Source organism: Hyaena hyaena, unplaced genomic scaffold (assembly GCF_003009895.1).
Source record: "Hyaena hyaena isolate Hyena2069 unplaced genomic scaffold, ASM300989v1 scaffold_579, whole genome shotgun sequence".
Lineage (NCBI taxonomy): Eukaryota > Metazoa > Chordata > Mammalia > Carnivora > Hyaenidae > Hyaena > Hyaena hyaena.
This window is the reverse complement of record NW_024081207.1, coordinates 582,730-601,240: the sequence shown is the minus strand read 5'-3', so window position 1 is coordinate 601,240 and position 18,511 is coordinate 582,730. Positions and strand designations below refer to the sequence as shown.

The window sequence follows — 18,511 nt, the reverse complement described above, 5'->3', positions numbered from 1 at the left end:
GAGAGAGAGAGAGAGAATCTCAAGCAGGTTCCACGCTCAGCTTGGAGCCCAACGTGGGGCTTGATCCCTTGACCCTGGGATCATGACCTGAGCTGAAACCAAGAGTCAGATGCTCAACCAAATGAGCCACCCAGGTGCCTCAACTGGAGTTTCTTTTATATGTGAATTAAACACAGCTCTCAAGAAAGCAAGCAAGAGAAACATCGGCCCTGGTTAATAGTTAATTTTATCCCAGGAGTCAGATGCACCTCTCCGTCTGCTTCTATTTGCCTGTACAAATAGTAAAGAGGAATAAAACTATACAGTACGTTCCATAAATAGAGTTGAACTTTAGGGGAATAACCAACTTTGGGGGAAAAAAGTATATAATAAAAAGTTTACTTTTTTATTCTTTAAGTAGGCTTTATACTCAGCACAGATCCCAACACAGAGCTCAAATTCACAAGATCAAGACCTGAGCTAAGATCAAGTTGATGCTTAACCAACTGAACCACAAGGTGCCCCTAAAAATTTTTAATGATACATAAAATGCCAACTATTCAGATACAAGTCGAAAATTCTTTTAAAGGCAACTGTTCTATTTCTACCTTTAAAAAACAAGCACCAGAAATCCCAAAACACAGTCTTTCATAAGAAAGCCAGTCTTAATTAACAGTTGAAAAATATTGCTAGGGAGGCAAAATGAAAAAAGCATTCTTAGGGACAAAGATGTGCCAGAAAACGAAGGAAAGAAAACCCCACAGATATAAACTTCAATAGGCATGAGCATTCTCTGAGATGGGGACAAAGATCCCTTAGCTTTCTCCCCAATGTTTTGGTCCCAGAGCACCTCTCCCACATTTGTATCTTTTTCTAAATCATCCAAGCCTCCCTCCTCCCACCGAAAGGATATGGGAGGGAAGAGGTTCCACTTGCTTTCATACACCAGCTGATAGTGCCTCCCCAGGTCCCTCAAGCTCTGCTCACTTTCCTGCTTTTCTTTACTTAATTTTTTATTTTTTTAAATGTTTTTTATTTATCTTTGAGAGAGAGAGAGAGAGACAGCGTGAGCAGGGGAGGATCAGAGAGAGAGAGAGAGGGAGACACAGAATCTGAAGCAGGCTCCAGGCTCTGAGTTAGCTGTCAGCACAGAGCCCGATGTGGGGCTTGAACCCACCAAGTGCAAGATCATGACCTGAGTTGAAGTTGGACGCCCAGCCAACTGAGCCACCCAGGTGCCCCTTTACTTAATTTTTTAAATGTTTACTTATATTTAAGAGAGACAGAGACAGAGACAGAGCTTGAGCAGGGGAGGAGCAGAAATGGAGACAGAATCTGAAGCAGGCGCCAGGCTCTAAGCTGTGAGCTGTCAGCACAGAGCCGGATAAGGGCTCAAACCCACAAGCAGTAAAGAGAGTGACCTGAGCCAAAGGCAGATGCTCGAATGACTGAGGTGCTCAGGTGCCCCTCTTCCACCTTCCTTCTTTTTGTTGCTTGGACCCAGTAACTCCCACTGTCCTTCTCTCAGATTCACTCATTCTTTCTTCTGCCCACTCAAACCTGCGTCTCAATCCCTCCAGGGAATTTTTCATTTCAGTTACTGTACTTTTCAGCTGCAGGATTTCTTTTCAGGTTTTTTTTTTTAATGTTTATTTTTTTATGTTTTGAGAAACAACAAGAGACAGAATGTGAGTGGGGGAGGGGCAGAGAGAGAGGGAGACACAGAATCCAAAGCAGGCTCTAGGCTCTGAGCTGTCAGCAGACCCTGACGCGGGGCTCAAACTCTCGAGTTGTGAGATCATGACATGAGCTGAAGCTTAACCAACTGAGCCACCCAGGCGCCCCTCTTTTTAGCTTTTTTATCAGTTTGTTGGTATGTCTATCTTGTTATTACAACATTTTCTTGGCTTTCTCCACATCAGCTCTTAGGGCATCTTTAAGATAGTTGTAAAGTCTGTCTTATAGATCCATGAGCATATCTTTTTCAGGGACAGTTTCTGTTGTTTTATTGTTTTTTCCTTTGAATGGGCCATATTTTCCTGTTTCTTTGTATTCCTTATAATTTTTTTGTTGAAATTGGATATTTGAATTTAATAATGTAGTAACTCTGGAAATCAGATTCTTTTCCTCCCCAGAGATTTATGGGTTTTTTTTTTTTTAATTGTTGTAGGGTATCTCTGTATCAAAGATCAACCTGAGGTATAAACTTAAGGTCTTCTTAGGTTATTTCTGAGCCTGTGCCTACCCCTGGGCATGGATGGTGACTTTCTAATTTCCTCTGTATACATGGTTACTTTTTATTGTCTTATCTTTTTTTACGTTTTATTTATTTTTGAGAGAGAGAGACAGGGCAAGTGAGGAAGGGTCAGAGAGAGAAGGAGACAGAATCTGAAGCAGGCTCCAGGCTCTGAGCTAGCTGTCAGTACACAGCCTGATGCGGGGCTTGAACCCATGAACCGCGAGACCATGACCTGAGCCGAAGTTGGACACTTAACTGACTGAGCCACCTGGGCACCCTGTTTATCTTATCTTTAAAGTCTGGCTCCACAAAGGGGACAAAGAGAAAAATAAAGTGGGGGGCAGGGGAGGTGCCAGCCCTTTAAATCTCTTTCAAGTCATTTCAGCCAGAGGGAGAAGGGCCTGCGACCATTCAGGAGAGGTGCGCCCCACCTCGTCATCTGCATTTCTGTGATCAGAAGCAGCAGTCAGCAGTCAGAGCACAGATCCCTGACATGTGGAGGACAGGGTCCTTTTTGTCCACCCTGGCTCCCACAAGCTGCGTACAAGCTGCCTGAAGAACAAGTGCGCTGCTGCCTGACACAGGCTTGAAGGGTGTGGAATGGGTAAACGTTACTGCTACTAACAGGTGAATTTGACCAAATTCGACTGCAATTTACTTTCCAAGTCTCCTCTTGGAAGTTAAACCTTCAATATAGGTCCAGAGATCCAAAATAGTTACGCCAGACAGATTCTGCCATTCCAACCGTTGTCTAGGTGTGAACAGATTTCTGCTTCCTGCTCTGCCATCACCTGGAATCTTTGTCTTACCATTTAAAAAAATTTAGGAGCGCGTGGGTGGCTCAGTTGGTTTAGTGTCCGACTTTGGCTCAGGTCACTATCTTACAGTCCATGAGTTCCAGCCTCATGTCAGGCTCTGTGCTGACAGCTCGGAGCCTGGAGCCTGCTTGGGATTCTGTATCTCCCTCTCTCTCTACCGTCCTCCCCAGTTCATGCTCGGTCTCTCTCTCACTCTCTCAAAAATAAACAAACATTGGGGCGCCTGGGTGGCTTAGTCGGTTAAGCATCCGACTTTCGCTTAGGTCATGATCTCGCGGTCCGTGGGTTTGAGCGCCGCGTCGGGCTCTGTGCTGACTGCCAGCTCAGAGCCTGGAGCCTGTTTCAGTCTGTGACTCCCTCTCTCTCTGACCCTCCCCTGCTCACGCTGCCTCTCTCTCTCTTTCTCCTAGAAAAAAAATTTTTTTTAAATAATAACAATAATAAGATAAAAAATTTTAAATACTATGAATGTGCTTTATCATATTTTATCAAATGTAAGACCCACTGACTTTAAGATACACCATTTTATGTACAACAAAAAAAGAAAACTAGCCATCAATTATGACACAGTATCCCTTATAATATGTATCCAGCTGTCAGAGATGTGAATATTAAAAAAAATTTTTTTTTAAAAAGATGTTAAAATTTAAAACTGTCTGCATCTTGGAACACCTGTGTGGCTCAGTCAGTTAAGCATCCAACTCTTGGTTTTGGCTCAGGTCATGATCTCACGGTTTCGTGGGTTTGAGCTCTGCATTGGGCTCTGCACTGTCAGTGTGGTGCCTGCTTGGGATTCTCTTTCCTCCCCCCTCTCTCTGTCCCTCCCCCACTTGCACTGTCTCTGTCTCTCTCAAAATAAATAAACTTAAAAGAAGTATGCACCTTAAAAACCAAAGTATTCAAAGTATTCTTCATTATTCAAAGTTATACCTGCTAAATACTGGATACCTGAAATTTAATATAACACTATGTTAACTACACTGGAATTAAAAAATATTAAATTTAAAAAAATGTTTTAATGTTTATTATGTTTGAGAGAGAGAGACAATGCATGAGCAGGGGAGGGGCACAGAGAGACAGAGACAGAATCTGAAGCAGGCTCCAGGCTCTGGGCTGACAGCACATAGCCCAACGCAGGACTTGAACTTACAAGCGGCGAGATCAAGATCTGAGCCAAAGTCAGACACTTAACCAACTGAGCCACCCAGACAATCTGGAATTTTTTTTTAAAATTAATAAAAAAAATTTTTTTTAATCTGGATAATTCAAGGTTAGGATTATAAAAGCAGATTAAATGATCACATATACAAAGACAATTAAACTGCAGCAATTAATTAAAGTTTTTAATACTTTTTTAAAAGTGTTTATTCATTTTTTTAGAAAAAGAGAGTCTGAGAGACAGATTTGAGTGGAAGAGGGGCAGAGAAAGAAGGCGACAAGGGGCGACACAGAACCCACAGCAGGCTCCAGGCCCCAAGCTGTCAGCAGAGAGCCTCACTCGGGGCTCAAACTCATGAAGCCGCGAGATCATGACCTGAGCATTGGACACTCAACCAAATGAGCCACCCAGGCACCCTAGCTTTTGTATACTTTTACACTTATTTCCATAATAGATAACATAAAGTCATTTAAATAAGCCTTTACATATTTAAATTTCAATAAAATACTAAAGACATGAATGAGAAACCTGTAAACATCTAAACGAAAATGTATTCAAATCCTGCACTTCATTACATGGTATACAATTCTCTTAGGTCTTATGGCAAATGCAAGATGCTTATCTTGTTAAGAATTTAAAGGATGTTCTATGGAGCAGAATTCAAATCTTCAGTAGCTATGAAGCCTAACTGTTCAACTTCCCTGCAGGCCACTTCCCTGGGCCGTAGTGATTCTGTGGATGTTCACACACAGATCTGTCTGAGTACGCGCTGACAGCCCTGGGCAAGGGGTTTCCATGGCTTTTCCAACCCCTGATGCTTACAGCAGAGTTCCAAAAGTGAATGACAACACTGAGGTAGGAAACTGAGCGACAAGGAATCATAGAGTAATGTTTAATGATCTCTCATTCTGGTTAGATCAAGGAAGGAGAAAGTCTGTTGCTTTAAGTTCTCCCTAACACACACTGTGGCCCTTTTTGATCAAGAAAGAGGGCTTTGGTTGCCTTTATGGGCCATGGGATCCAGCTATAATAACATGGTGTTATTTTTAGCACACCTATTTTTATAGTTTCATTCTATGTATGGCAAATGATATGGATTTTCCACTTATCATGGCGGTATGAAGTTTCTTTTCAAAATGAATGTATTTACAAAAAAGGGGGGGGCTTGATTCAAATAAGTAAATGGTAATTCAAGTGATTCACTAACATGGCCAAAAACCACTAGTTTAATGGTTAAACCACACAGAAACTGGAGAGTAATTAATGCCTTTCAGTAAAGGATTAAAAAGGTAAAAAAGCCTTGGCTGATTCCTCTCCAAATATACTCTACAAATGAACAAATGAAACAACTGAACAACTTATATTAAAATACAGTGAAACCCTTAAAAACAGGCAATTTAAATCCAATTTCTTCTAGAAGACAATCCACGAAGCAGAATGGCACTGAGAGATCAGGAAAACATTCCAAGATCTAATTTTATCAGTTTTTTCCCTTTCTTGTGCCTTATAAATGGGGTATATTAAGTTCCATAAATAGTGCTAAATCATTAAACTAAGACAACAGATTTCCTTTCTTTAAGAAAAGAACCAGTTATACTGTCAATTCTTTTCTTAGTACTATTAAATAACTCAAGAACAAAAATAACTCCTTTTGTAAAAACGTACTGAATCTCTTCTATTTTCTCCTCACAGCGAGCCTTCAGAAAACTGCCTCTCCTTTCGACTGCCCTCCCTGAGCTCCGGGTAACGCTGGCAGAGCTGTGTCTTCTCAGCACCCGAGGAAAGAGCTGCAGTGCGTTCAGAGCGAGGACAGGTACAAACCTCCTGTTCTGACCTGATGTGATCAGAGCCTGTATCACATCTACACTGACCCAATTAAGCAAGATACAGGAGCCTCACACAGGACTTAAGACGGCCACTAACAATCAGAATCGCATACAATTTGCCAGTGCAGTTGCAAATGCACTAATCACTAATGGCAATAAAAATCTCATTGATCTGCATGGATTTTTAGTTAAAGCATGTGGGCTCAATATCGGTGCCGTGGCATATCTGAGTCCGATGAGCCAATGCAGCCACCAATGAGGCATGCTCAGCACTAAAATCAACGCACTATCATGTAGAGGAATGAATAAACAAGCCATATGCATATCAGCTACTGCCATTATTTTTCTTCCTCTGACCTTCTATAAGACACTGATTTCAAAAGGATATAATGATCCTATATCCTCAAATTATTCATCCAACTTTTAAACAGCCTCATGTAATTAAGCTCTCTAGTGTTTATCATTCTAAGAATCTCTTCAAATCTCTTCTCAGTAGAAAACAAGAGTGTCCTCTAAAGTAGGATAAGAAAAGTCTGGAAACCTACATTTTTAATAGTATATACTTCTGGGATGCCTGGGTGGCTCAGTCAGTTAAGCGCCTGACTCTTGATTTTGGCTCAGGTCATGCTCTCATGGTTCATGAGATCAAGCCCCACATCGGTCTCTGTGCTAGCAGTGTGGAGCCTGCTTGGGATTCTCTCTCTCTCTCTCTCTCTCTCTCTCTCTCTCTCCCTCCCCTGCCTGTGCTCTCTCTCACTATAAATAAACATTAAAAACAAAACAAGCCTTTACATTGGCCAATTTGGTTTTCAAAAATCATGTTACCTATTCCCCAGTAAAAAGGTCCAATGTTTCTCAATAAAAGCACAGATATCTTCTTTCCATCGGAAATAACCTTGCCNTTCTCTCTCTCTCTCTCTCTCTCTCTCTCTCTCTGCCCCTCCCCTGCCTGTGCTCTCTCTCAAAATAAATAAACATTAAAAACAAAACAAAACAGTACATATTCCACTTTGGTTTTACACAAACACATGTTTTAACTTTAAAAAGTAACATTTTCTGAATTAAAGGATTCTTTGTAATTGCCACGGGTACTTTAACTCCTAAAGGGCTGCGTGAGACTATCTCAAATCTAGTGTGCTTTGTTCCTCACCTCTTTATGCAAGTATAAGATTTTCAAAAATCATGTTACCTATTCCCCAGTAAAAAGGTCCAATGTTTCTCAATAAAAGCACAGATATCTTCTTTCCATCGGAAATAACCTTGCCGTCCACTTCCTTCCAGAGACAAGTTGTACATTGCCAGCATGACAACCTGGAACACAAACGCAACAAGGGCTGGGAGGAAAGCACAGTTAGGGAGGTTAACTTTTGGGGGGGGGGCGGGGGGGAGCTTGTTTTATACTCGGAGTGGGAACAGTGGGGAACAGAGGCGGAAAACGGGGATATCTTGGAAAACTCTCAGTATGGAACTGCATTTCCTGTTTTGCTTCCATCAGATGAGTATCACTACTCTGTTTAAGTGTCTGCAGTGGTTCCTTACACGGTGCACATGGAGGGCTAACATGTGGCCGAACTGATCATGATAAACAATGACTGTCCTAAGCAACCAACGCATCCCCGCACCCCCTCCCCGCACCCCTCCATCTTACACAATGCAGCATGAGATGAAGTGATAACCACTGGCTGTGAGGCCTCCAGGTATCTGCTGCAGCCCACAGTTTCTGAATGATGATGCTAACCTTCATTAAATATTTTGAAAGTCACCCCTGCCTATATGCCTCCCTAAGCTCTTTAGAGAGCAAAAACAAAGACTCTCAGAATTTCAAAGCTGAAAATAATTTTAGTCACCCTCTACTCAGTGGTTAGCCACTTTTAGCTGTGGAAACCTGTCTTCATACGAAATTAGAAATTAGCGTTAGACAAGGGGCCTGGAGGCGAGAGGCCTGGCTGCTCAGCCTGCCCTCAAGGCTCGGCGGGAACACTCCTCATCTGCTCCAGCCTTGCCTCTCTACAGGTAATGAATTTGTAGCCCGGAATTGGGAAGTGTTTTCCAGAAATATAAGTAACACATGCTCACTATAGAAGACTTCAATAAGAGAAAAGCAAAGAAGGAAGTAAAAATCACTCTAAACCTGCCATCAAGAAACAATCACTTTTAACATTTGCAAGGACTATCCTTTCCAGTGTTTCTTCTTATATCTACGTACATGCAATTTTCTAATTATGTGACTTCACGTAAATGAACACTATATAAGCTATTCAAAATGACATTTTCAACCTGATGAAAATAATGATTGATTTGGGGCCATTGAAACTGAAAAGGGGACAGAGAATCTATGAAAAGAATCTAACTGACTTATTCTTTCCGGAAGGAGCATCCTGAAAGTGCAAGGAAGCTAGGAAACTGCAGTTCAGGCTCCCCAACCTCTGTGCTCACAGCTCCAGATCCCCAATGGTCCAGGGGAAAACTTCCAATTCAAAGGGCCCAGAAACACTGACACTTCCATTAACGAAGCTCCCTGCTCCTTAGACTTGTGAGACCTGCAGAAAGCTGACCAAATAATGAACCTCACTGACAGATTTTTCAAGCCCTTCCACTCATTTCTGCACCAGGTTTACACCAACCAACCAACCAAAAGCTTCCTTACAAGCTACCGTCCATGGGGATTTATTATTCAACAGACATGGAGCTTCAGTTTGGGAAAATAAATACATTTGGAGACAGAGAGTGGTGATGGTCGCCAAACAATGTGAATGTACCTAATGCCACTGAATTATATGCTTAAAAGTGGTTAAAATGGCAAACTTTCACGTTACGTACATTTCACCACAATTTTAAAAGCTATTGTTCAAGAAATACTTAAGGAAAGTCTGAAATCAGCTTCTTTTGCCTCCTCCCAGTTCCCCCAAGTACCTCAGCCACACATTTTCACTGTTAATCTCGGCAGTAGACACTGTCTGCTACTTGATTTCTGGTACTTTTCCTGTATGTCTGAATCATTTCATAACTTTAAAAAGTTAAAATTCACATATTTACTTGAAAATAACACTTCTTCTGTAACACTTAATATTTATTGAGCAAACTGCAAAATCTATGAAGGACATGGTTTTCCCCCTCCCCTGGAATCTATAATCTTAAAAAAATGAATCCCGGTTCAGTTTTTCACTCTCACAAGAGCTCAGCATGTCACCTGGGGGTGACAGCGCAGCCCCAGGGCCCAGCTGGGGTTCAGCCGCTGCAGGCACCTCACAAGTATCTGCTGGAAACACCTAGAAAAATCATCAGTCCAGATCCACAGCACGTGCTTCACCTGCCCTGTAAGAATAAGCATTCAGGTGAGAGTACGGCCACTACCCTACCCTTCCCAAACACACGAGAGTCTCTTCCGCATTTCCAACTGCTGTTCGCAGTCACGAAGGAGGGGAGAACACAAAAGTGTATTGAAGAAAGGTCAGGAGATCAGACCCTCTGTAATGCTGGTATTTTGTGATGAAAGAAGCATTTCTACTTATTCCTTTGATAAATCAACAAACAGAAGTTTAAGATTTAAAGACAGAAAACCCATATCCCATGTACTATTTGGTGACATCCATAAAATCTATTAAAAAAACATCTGATTCAGCTCTTTCTTGAGATGCTAGGTTTTTTTAATTTTTAATTTATTTTTTATGGGTTTTTTTTTTTCACTTTATTTCAGAAAGAGAGAGAACACAAGTGCAAGTAAGGGAGAGGGGCAGAGGGAGGGAGAGAGAGAGAGAGAGAGAGAAGAGAGGGAGGGAGAACCATAAGCAGGTTCCACATTCAGTGCAGAGTCCGATACAGGGCTCAATCCCATGACCTTGGGATCGTTACCTGAGTCAAAACCAAGAGTCAGACACTCAACCGACTGAGCCACCCAGGTGTCCTGAGGCTGAGTTTTTTAGAGGCAACCAGAAATACTGGTCAGTAGTTTACCAAGAACCAGATGTGTCTGATCTATCACTTCATCCTACCAAGGATTTTATCTACCAACAATCTATCTTCTGGAAGTGAAACATAATTTTCAAGTGATGTCAGCCTAATTAAATGTGCAAACTGAGCCAATATTGTATCTTCTGGGCAATATAACCAAAAGCCAGTTGTTCTCTTCAAAAGAACCCCCACAGAAACTCATATTCTTGCCAATAAATTATATATATTTGCTCTTTTTCCACTTTACAGCTTTTTGAGACATTTACAGATCAAATGCAAATCTGCTGACGGGTGTACACATCAGAATAATCTATTCTGACATTAACCTGACCTTGCCTAGACACAATATTCTGTGTACATGTTGGGAAAAACATCCCAATTACAATCTTCATGAGACTATATCCTCAGTACAAACATCCCTTCATTTTCTACTGGCATATTTTCAGCCAACTCAAAAAAGGCTCCCCAAATTCACCACTGACAGATTCATTAGCACATCTCCTAGTAAAGCACTTATAATTAAGAGAACAGTCCAAGCTGCTAAAGCAGCTGCAGTTTATAAGGAATACCGTAAGTGGCTAAGATCATTTCTTCTCAACTCTTTCTCATTACCCTGTTTATTTCTTTCATAGCAAAAAAAAGTGCTGTGGGTAATTAACTTGTTTATTTGTCTGCTTATTGTCTAAAATAAGTGTCTAGAGTGTCAACTGCCTAGCTGTCTTGCCCATCACAGTAGTTTCCATGCCTAGAATGATACCTGGTTCATCATCGGCACTCAATATTTGTTAAATGAATAAACATAAAAACCCAGTAAGTAATGTGCAATCCACTCATTTTTAGAATTCAGAATACGAACATCGGTACCTTGCGATAGACATGTTAATATAAAAACAAACCAGAAAATTAAGGCAAGCTGGAGATCAGTAAAAAGCTATTGCTCAGGCTATAGTTGGCTTCGATTAGGGTGCTGGTACTAGAGATGGCTAAAAGGTGGACATAGGTATTCATGCAAGAAAAATATTCAAACATATCTGTGTTCAAATACAGAAAAGCCGGGTTATATTAGCTTCTGCAATGAGCCACATTATACCTTCCCAAGCTACTTCCAATGTGGTCACCTTTACATTTTTAAAAATGGTTTCATTGTCCTAAAAATAGCTGCCAGAAAAATGGGAACATCCTTTTCAATTCAATTAAAATCAGAGTCTGGTATCATATCCATGTGAAATTGTGTGTGTGAGGTTTTCAAGAATCTTAAACCCAATTCACTACATTAGCAGTGAGTATTTTCAAAGAACTCCTTTCTCTGAATACTTATCATTTTCATTGTGAAATAAAAAGTGACCCTCAAAACAGCTCAAACACCTCTATGTAAGCTCCCTGTTCTCTGAAATATTCACTCCAGTGAATTCCTTGGGGAGGACCGACCTCACAAATTCTAGGGAAGAGCTTTTTACTCACTTGCTGCCATGTCAGTTTCAGCCTCTCATACTGCTCCTTGCCATCTTCTGAGCAATCGGAACAAGTGAATCTAAAAAAATTATCACCCTTAAGGTAACTGAGCTGTTCCCTCAGCTGACCTAGGAGAAAAACAAAAAGGCACATCATAGGTTTATCTAGAGCAGCACTTATCAGTTTATCAACCAGATTTTCCACGCTTCCTGTGTTTTTTCCTCTTTTTCAGCCAACCCATGATAGCAGGATGGGAACAGGAAAAAAAGAAGAAAAGTGTATGCCTGTTAAGTATATGCCTCCTAACTTTTAGAAGAAACATACTGGAAAATTGAGTTTTTATTGCTCTCATTTGATTTTCCAACTGTTAACATTCCTGACTCCTATGGGTCTCTACACACACTTTCGAGAAATAGCTGAGTTCCCACTGAGTGCTAGGCACTGGCCTAGGAACCGGAACACAGTGCCCAGAGTCTGCTCTTGGCATTTTATAAATTTTGAGGGCCATATACAAGGAAACATGTAATCATAATGGCACAATGATTCTCCATCCTCACTGTACATCAGAATCACCCAGGGAGTGGTTTTGTCTTTTTAAGAGATGCCTGGGCCTACCCACACAGGATGAATAAATCTCTAAAAGGGCAGGATCTGGGTCTCTCCATTTTCGAATGCTCCCCAGGGATGTCCGTGCTCTGGCAGACAGGACAACCACTGGAATGGAATGCGGTGTGTGCCATAGGGCAATGCAAGAGTACATAAAAGGGAGGCCTGACCCATGTTAGGAAGATGGGAAAGCTAGAAAAAGTGGGGTTGACGGGGACCTGAAGGAGGACTACAATTGCCCAGGTGAGGAGGGTGCCTATGTGTATGGCAGAAGCCCATGGAGGCTACAGAGACACATATTCCAGAGAGGAAATTAAAATGTGCAGAGACCTTGGTATAAGAATTTTTTTGTGGAGGATTAAAAGCTCACCCTAACTGCAAAGTTCTGGTTGTGTAGGGAAAGGATGCTGAGGAGAGACACTGAGGAAGTTAGCACGGACAGTGGTGGTGAAGGACAGTTTAAAATGTATCCTTAGAGGACAAGGTCGATTGCCAGAGATTTTTCTGGCAGGGCCCTGAATCAAAAAGCAGAAAGAGCTCAGAAGCAAACACTAGCTAATGCATAGAAAGCTCTAGATTGTTTCCCATGAAAATGTTTCTATTAATGTATTAACAGTAACTATTAATCTGAATAGTTAAATCCATCTTCAGCACATTTCCACATACCAGAAACTGACCCACTTCAGCTGCATTTTCTTTGACCTAGTTACAAAGCCCATTACACAAAGAATTCCTCTGGTACCCATGTCTTTCCTAGTCTCTGCCTAATGGGAAAATCCTGTTTTGGTAAGACTCACGTCGGCTGGGAAAGCATGCTCCTTGAGAGCCAGGAAGCTGGCAGATGAAAAGATTAGTTGAAAGAGCGAGGTATCAGGGGAGCATGTGTGTATGTATCTCCTGCCAGCAGATCTAGAAGGTCAGCTAGCAGAAAACAAGAATGGTCCCAGAATAAAAGCACAAAATATTTTTAATCCGCTAATTCTGACTTACTTCAGCATACAACAGCAGTTTTCCATGGAAGTTAAATATTAACAGGGTAGCTTGACCTTTCATTCTATACTGGGCCTAGTACTGGGCCCTAAATCGGTAACACGATCTTGTTAGAACAATGTGACTAATTCTTTAAATAACACAGAATTTCCAACTTTCTTTTATTGGTTTGCCATTCAGAACGTTACCTTAACAATGTGAGAGGTTGACAGTAATTTTTATTAGCACAAACGTGTCTATATTTTTTATATATCTGTCATTAACCAACTAAACTAATCATAAATATAATAATTATCTTTTTATTTAGGTCCATTTTACAGTCATGTTTTGTTCACAGGTTAGAAAAACAAACCTTCACATAGTAACTGACAAATCAAAGGAATTGAGAAGCTCCTTACTGGCCGGTATCCATTTTTGGCACTTGTCACAGAAGTAGGACAGCTGCTCCTCCATCCAGGACACATCTCCTTCGTCACTGTTGAGGGAATCCCCACTCTGATCGTGAGATAAGTCCACAGATGCCTGGTCCTCCGACTCAACGATCAGGAGAGTCTCCCCCTCCACCTCCCCCTCCTCCAGCCCTTCTGAGGTAGATGTTCTCGTGGCTTCATCATCATGCCGGCTTATCAAACTACTCAGGTGGATGCTACTATCCATCCTTTCCCCTCACAGGCTCTCAAGTGTTTTTCACGAACAATCCTACGCTCTGACACCAGGCTTCACGGGGCTTCTATCAGGATCACACAGACAGACAGACTCTTCATAAGAGTGTCTGCCCACTTCTTCACTCAGATAGCAGGGACTTTTAATGCAATAATTTAGAATATATGAGCCACTGTCCTTGTCTTTGGTCAGGTTTGAAAGGACAGTGACCAAAAAAGGGGTGAACACCTCACAAAGCTATCCTCCAACCACACTCACACACCCACACTTGACACTGTCCCATCAACATTTGACATCCACTTCAAGTCATGTTTTTTGAGATCCTTTTGCCAATAACATCTTCTCTCTTTCTGCTTCAAGTTGCTCAGTCAAAATAATCTGTTCTCCCAAGAGACGAATGTTTTCTTTTTTCCGATTCTGCCTCTCAATGTCTCTGATCACTCCATCGTGAAGCCTCTAAAAACGCAAGAAACAGATTTCAGTAACGCCCTGAACAGGTGGTCCCCTTCCTTGTGCCATTCAGTCTGAATAACAGTGCTACCAAAATACACTGAAATCTCTCTAGACTCCAAATACCTAATTACTATTTCAGCTTGCTGTGTAAATGTAAAATGTAACAAGCCATCAGATTAATTTGGTAGTGTGCTCCACCAGCGTTCTACTAAAAATTACTTCTTACCATATTTTAAGAAATTCCTGAACATTCAGTATAGAAAACCTGTTTCTGTGGTGCATTTCAAAAGTTTAATTGATATACAATGCTTTAAAAGATCTGGTGAGAATTACTACAGTAACTCTATGAACTACTTTCCTGTTAGCAATTATCCTAGCTGAATAATAAATACCAAAGGAAAAAAGATTACTGAAATTTGAACTGTCAGGAAAGAAAATAAAGATCTTAGTTTTTTTCTACTGCACAGAGAAGTAAAAATTGTACAGAACTACTAATCAATCACATGACTGAGAGAGGCAGGAAAAATACAATGCTACTACCAGAGGAAAAACTAAAGGTGGTAGTTACTTTGAAAAGCACTACAGAGAGGTAGAAAATTCCAGAACATGGTCTTGGCACCTAAGATGAGACTTTTTAAAGCATAAACTAGTCATTACTAATAACTGCCATTTTATAGTTGTTAGGTCCCAAAATACCGATTTTATTTTCAACAGTGACCTTGTAAGGTAGAATGAATGGGGGTGGGGCCCAGGGCCTGTGGTTTTTCCTTTGTAATTATTAGGTCTATTTTATTTTTATTATTATTTTTATGTAGGCTCCATGCCCAGCATGGACTTGGACTCACAACCCCAAGATCAAATCCTGAGCTGAGATCAAGAGTCACACGCTCAACCAACTGAGCTACTGAGGTGCCCCTATTATGCCTATTTTAAAAACTCACCACATACCGACCAGATCTCCTCCAGGCCTAGAGTTTCATTTGCTATTATGGAGGATTTGGGAAATGTAAGAGTCCTGATACAGATAATACAACTGAAAACCATCTTTTGTGAACCCTGCTCCTTGGCCAGATCTCTGGAGACATTTGACTCCTCCTCCCCAACCCCAGTTCTTTCCTCCTGTGCTCCCTGTACCATGCCACACTCACCCATACACCCCACCCCATCCCCAAATCCCACACCATCCACTGAATCATTCTTTCCACACCTGCCTCTGAGATCTTCCATACCTGACCTTCCTTTCTCAGACTTCAGCACATGGCTTAGGAGCTTGCTCTCCTGCCACCATCCACTACATTCTTCCAAGTTTCAGTGTATGCTGACCACCTGTGACTTCTATGTAACTATCTTCCTAATCGCCTCTCTTCCTAACCACCAAGACCTCTTCACCATTATTCATGTAGTATAACTCGTTCCGCTGGGTTCCTATGAGGATTCATGTCAGTGCCTGGCACGTGGTAAACAGTCAAGACATGAGAGAAAACAATAGTGATTATTTTATTTCTTCTTCCTTCCTTGAACCTTCCAACAGACCCACTGTGACAATCATTTGTCTTCCTAGTGTAAAAACGTCCGCACAATGAATGACTGGATGCAAAATAAACACAGGTTACTCTGGTCAAGCTTTTCTTCATCTAACTTCCAAATCTTTGTTCTTCTACTCTCTAGTACAGAGATACTCAACCCTGGCTGCATGTTAGAATTCCCTGGGTAGCTTTTAAAACATATGTGAGCAAGAGTCCCCATATTCAAGAGATTCTGATTTAAGAGGTGCGGAGTAAGTTATATTGTAAAAGCTTCCCAGGAACTTGCAATGCGGAGTTAGTTCAGAACCAAGCTCTCATGCATCCCCACCCCCATACTCTTTGAAAATCTCTGCCTTCACTGACCTCAGAACTACATCTAACGCACATTGTTCTACTCCTCTCAAATTTCTTTTGATCACCCTCTTTTCCTTTCACTTCTTAGAAGAGAAACTTGCCTGCCTCTACTCCAAAAGCTACGCCCTCAGAACCCATACTTTGTTCCCAAATCTCTAACCTCTTTCATACCCTGTCATTATTTATCCCAATACCCCCTCCCCCAAATTCTTATACCATTACACCTTTCTGATTTCCAAACTGTGAACAATGAGGAAAACGACCTCATCGGCTTCATCTCTGTGTACCAAGCACACTAGAGAGCCCAATACAAGAAAAGACCATTTTACTATTGATTCATCCAGTTTATTACTTTCACTCTTGGCAGAACTTCCACCCTAAGCTCAACCCTAAAACACGCGCTGACCTACTTGCCTGTTCTCACACTTAACGTTCAGCACTGGTGTGAAGCAGTTATAAACTCAGGAACGCCTGTCCTTCCTTATCTTTGTTTCCCAAAGCGCCTAGTGTGCTGCCTGGCACACACAGACCAATCACTAAACATCTGCCAACGAGTGTGTCTCAGTTCATATAAAGAGTATATGAACTGAGACACACAGAATAGGCCATCAGTCAACCGATCCGTAAGTCATGGGTAGAAGAACAGAAAAAAGAAAATTTGGAGGCTGGTATCTCTAATTCACAGAATCTCATTTTCACAGCAAACTATTCCTTAAAAGAAAGAAGGGGGTGGGGGAAGCATCCACTAAATTACCTTGGCTAAAGGCACGGAAAGTGGATTCGGGGCAGCTTCCTTAATCCCAGGATAAAATCTCATTAGCACTGGAAATGAAATCCATTAGGGTTGGGCCTCAACCTTGGGCCTGGGGTCGGGGAGAGGCCGACAACTTGCTGAGTGCACCCCACGAAAACCCCTTCCCCGCCTCTAACTTTGCAGCGGCCCAAGCGAGACGCTGCAAAGTCCGTGTCACTGCAGGCTGGCGGTGACCTGGGAAGCAGGCCCCCCGCCACCCTGCGGGCCTGCCTTAGCTGGAGCCAGAGGGCGGCGGCACGGGGGGCAGGGGCGTCCCCGCGCCGGACTGGACGGGGTCGCCGGGGCCTCCTGGTGCACGCGGTCGCGGTGGCTGCGGCGCCCCGGCCGGGAGAACGGCGTCTGGGCCGCAGTCGCGAGAGCTGGGTGATCGAGGGGTGGGTGGGACGCAGGGTCGCGCCGCCGCGAAGCCGACAAGAGGGAAAGGCGAGGTGCAACGGAGACCCACACGGAGAAAGACCAGACGGCCCGAGGTCGTCCTCGCGGCCGCGCGGGCCCCGGAAGAGGCGGTCACGTGACACCGACCTGCCGGTCTTGCAGCTGCTTCAGATGCACGCCGGCCACGGTGGCCGCCGTCAGCACCACCGACAGGCCTAGCACCACCTTCGAGCTCCTCGACATCCCCGCGCCGACCGCCGCGGCCTCCGCCTACCCGCCCGGGGCCCCAGGGCCGCAGCCGAACGCGACACGGAGGCTGCGGGTCAGACTCGACCACTCGAGCGCAGAGCCCCCGCAGCCGGTGCACCGCCCGCCGCGCCAGGCGCTAGCAATCGAGAGCCGAGCTCTGAACCGCGTCCCTGCTCTGCGGAGGCGTGGTTGCGGGTGCTTTTCCTCCCATCCCGGGCCCTTCACACACACATAATATCTGTCCCCTCTGAACGCGATGCTGGCCCGGATCCTTTGCTCAATACCAGCCTTACTAATCGCAGCTTCTCTGGCACTTTGCGGGGTAGGTGCCACCAGAGATTGAGTTTTTGCTTGTAGATCCATAATTAAATGTTGTAGACACGGTCACCTGTTTTCATCTAAATGCTGTGAGCTAGCTGGTCAGGCTCTGATTTTTCTTAAAACCGAAAAGCCGTCTGGCTAAAGGGCATGCTAAATGGGCAGCGACCCCTCATTCATTGCCTCTTGGTAAGAAAAGCCCTGGTCAACTTGTTTTCCGTGTAATTCCTAAGAGATCACCTTTATACCTTTGGAGCCTCAGTTCCCGCACTTATAAGACAGGATTCCTGATTCCCACATTACTAGAAAAATGAATGAATCAATGAATGACAGAATGTATAAGGCATTATGCACAGCATCATTTTCACTTTTGCTTATGGTAGAAAGAAATTTGGCTTTCCAGAAACTGTAAAGTGTCTGATAGAGAAGGCACTGAAGAGGTTTTCCCATTAAGTCATTCTTTCCCACGGGAATTCACAGGGAGCAAGCTTTCTTCCTGTGGAAACAACTATGGCCAGTATTGATTAAGACCAGGTCTTGGTTGGCATCACCTAAGGGCTTCTCCAACATTCGTTACTGTAGTGCTTTGCTATTCCCGTTTGTTATTTAGTGTAAATGGCATGAGATGATTATTGCTCTTAAGAAATGTAATTTTAAAAAATTGAATACTCTTTTCAAACCACAGTTTGTCCATGGCATTTTTCTCAGCCAGACGAGGATATACCACTGAATTGAAAAA

The 18,511-nt window shown here is 42.8% G+C and overlaps 2 protein-coding genes across 4 annotated transcripts in view; both read right to left on the bottom strand.

Annotated features, from left to right (window-relative positions):
- KAT14 (lysine acetyltransferase 14) overlaps positions 1 to 13,702 on the bottom strand; it is a 40,123-nt gene extending 26,421 nt beyond the window's left edge. Inside the window, exons 1-4 of one of the 2 annotated variants that reach the window (XM_039256497.1) lie at positions 13,419 to 13,702; positions 11,434 to 11,552; positions 7,281 to 7,332; positions 6,847 to 6,916 (exon numbers count right to left, since the gene is read on the bottom strand). In XM_039256497.1, the coding sequence (XP_039112428.1) occupies positions 6,847 to 6,916; positions 7,281 to 7,332; positions 11,434 to 11,552; positions 13,419 to 13,677 (500 nt within the window). In that variant the 5' untranslated portion in view covers positions 13,678 to 13,702. Of the gene's footprint in view, positions 1 to 6,846; positions 6,917 to 7,210; positions 7,333 to 11,433; positions 11,553 to 13,418 lie in introns of both variants that reach the window. The other variant, XM_039256496.1, reaches the window with a different exon arrangement.
- Positions 13,703 to 13,969: 267 nt separating this feature from the next.
- Positions 13,970 to 17,533, bottom strand: LOC120248238 (protein PET117 homolog, mitochondrial). 2 transcript variants are annotated; one of them, XM_039256498.1, is made up of 2 exons: positions 17,353 to 17,533; positions 13,970 to 14,139 (listed from the first exon to the last, which is right to left on the bottom strand). In XM_039256498.1, the coding sequence occupies exons 1-2, from the start codon at positions 17,446 to 17,448 to the stop codon at positions 13,990 to 13,992; spliced, it is 246 nt and encodes an 81-aa protein (XP_039112429.1). In that variant the 5' UTR covers positions 17,449 to 17,533; the 3' UTR covers positions 13,970 to 13,989. The 2 variants fall into 2 exon arrangements, 1 of the variants encoding a protein (XP_039112429.1); XR_005532531.1 differs by lacking the exon at positions 17,353 to 17,533 and adding an exon at positions 16,771 to 17,346 and having other exon boundaries at positions 14,052 to 14,139.
- Between the last annotated feature and the right edge of the window lie 978 nt (positions 17,534 to 18,511).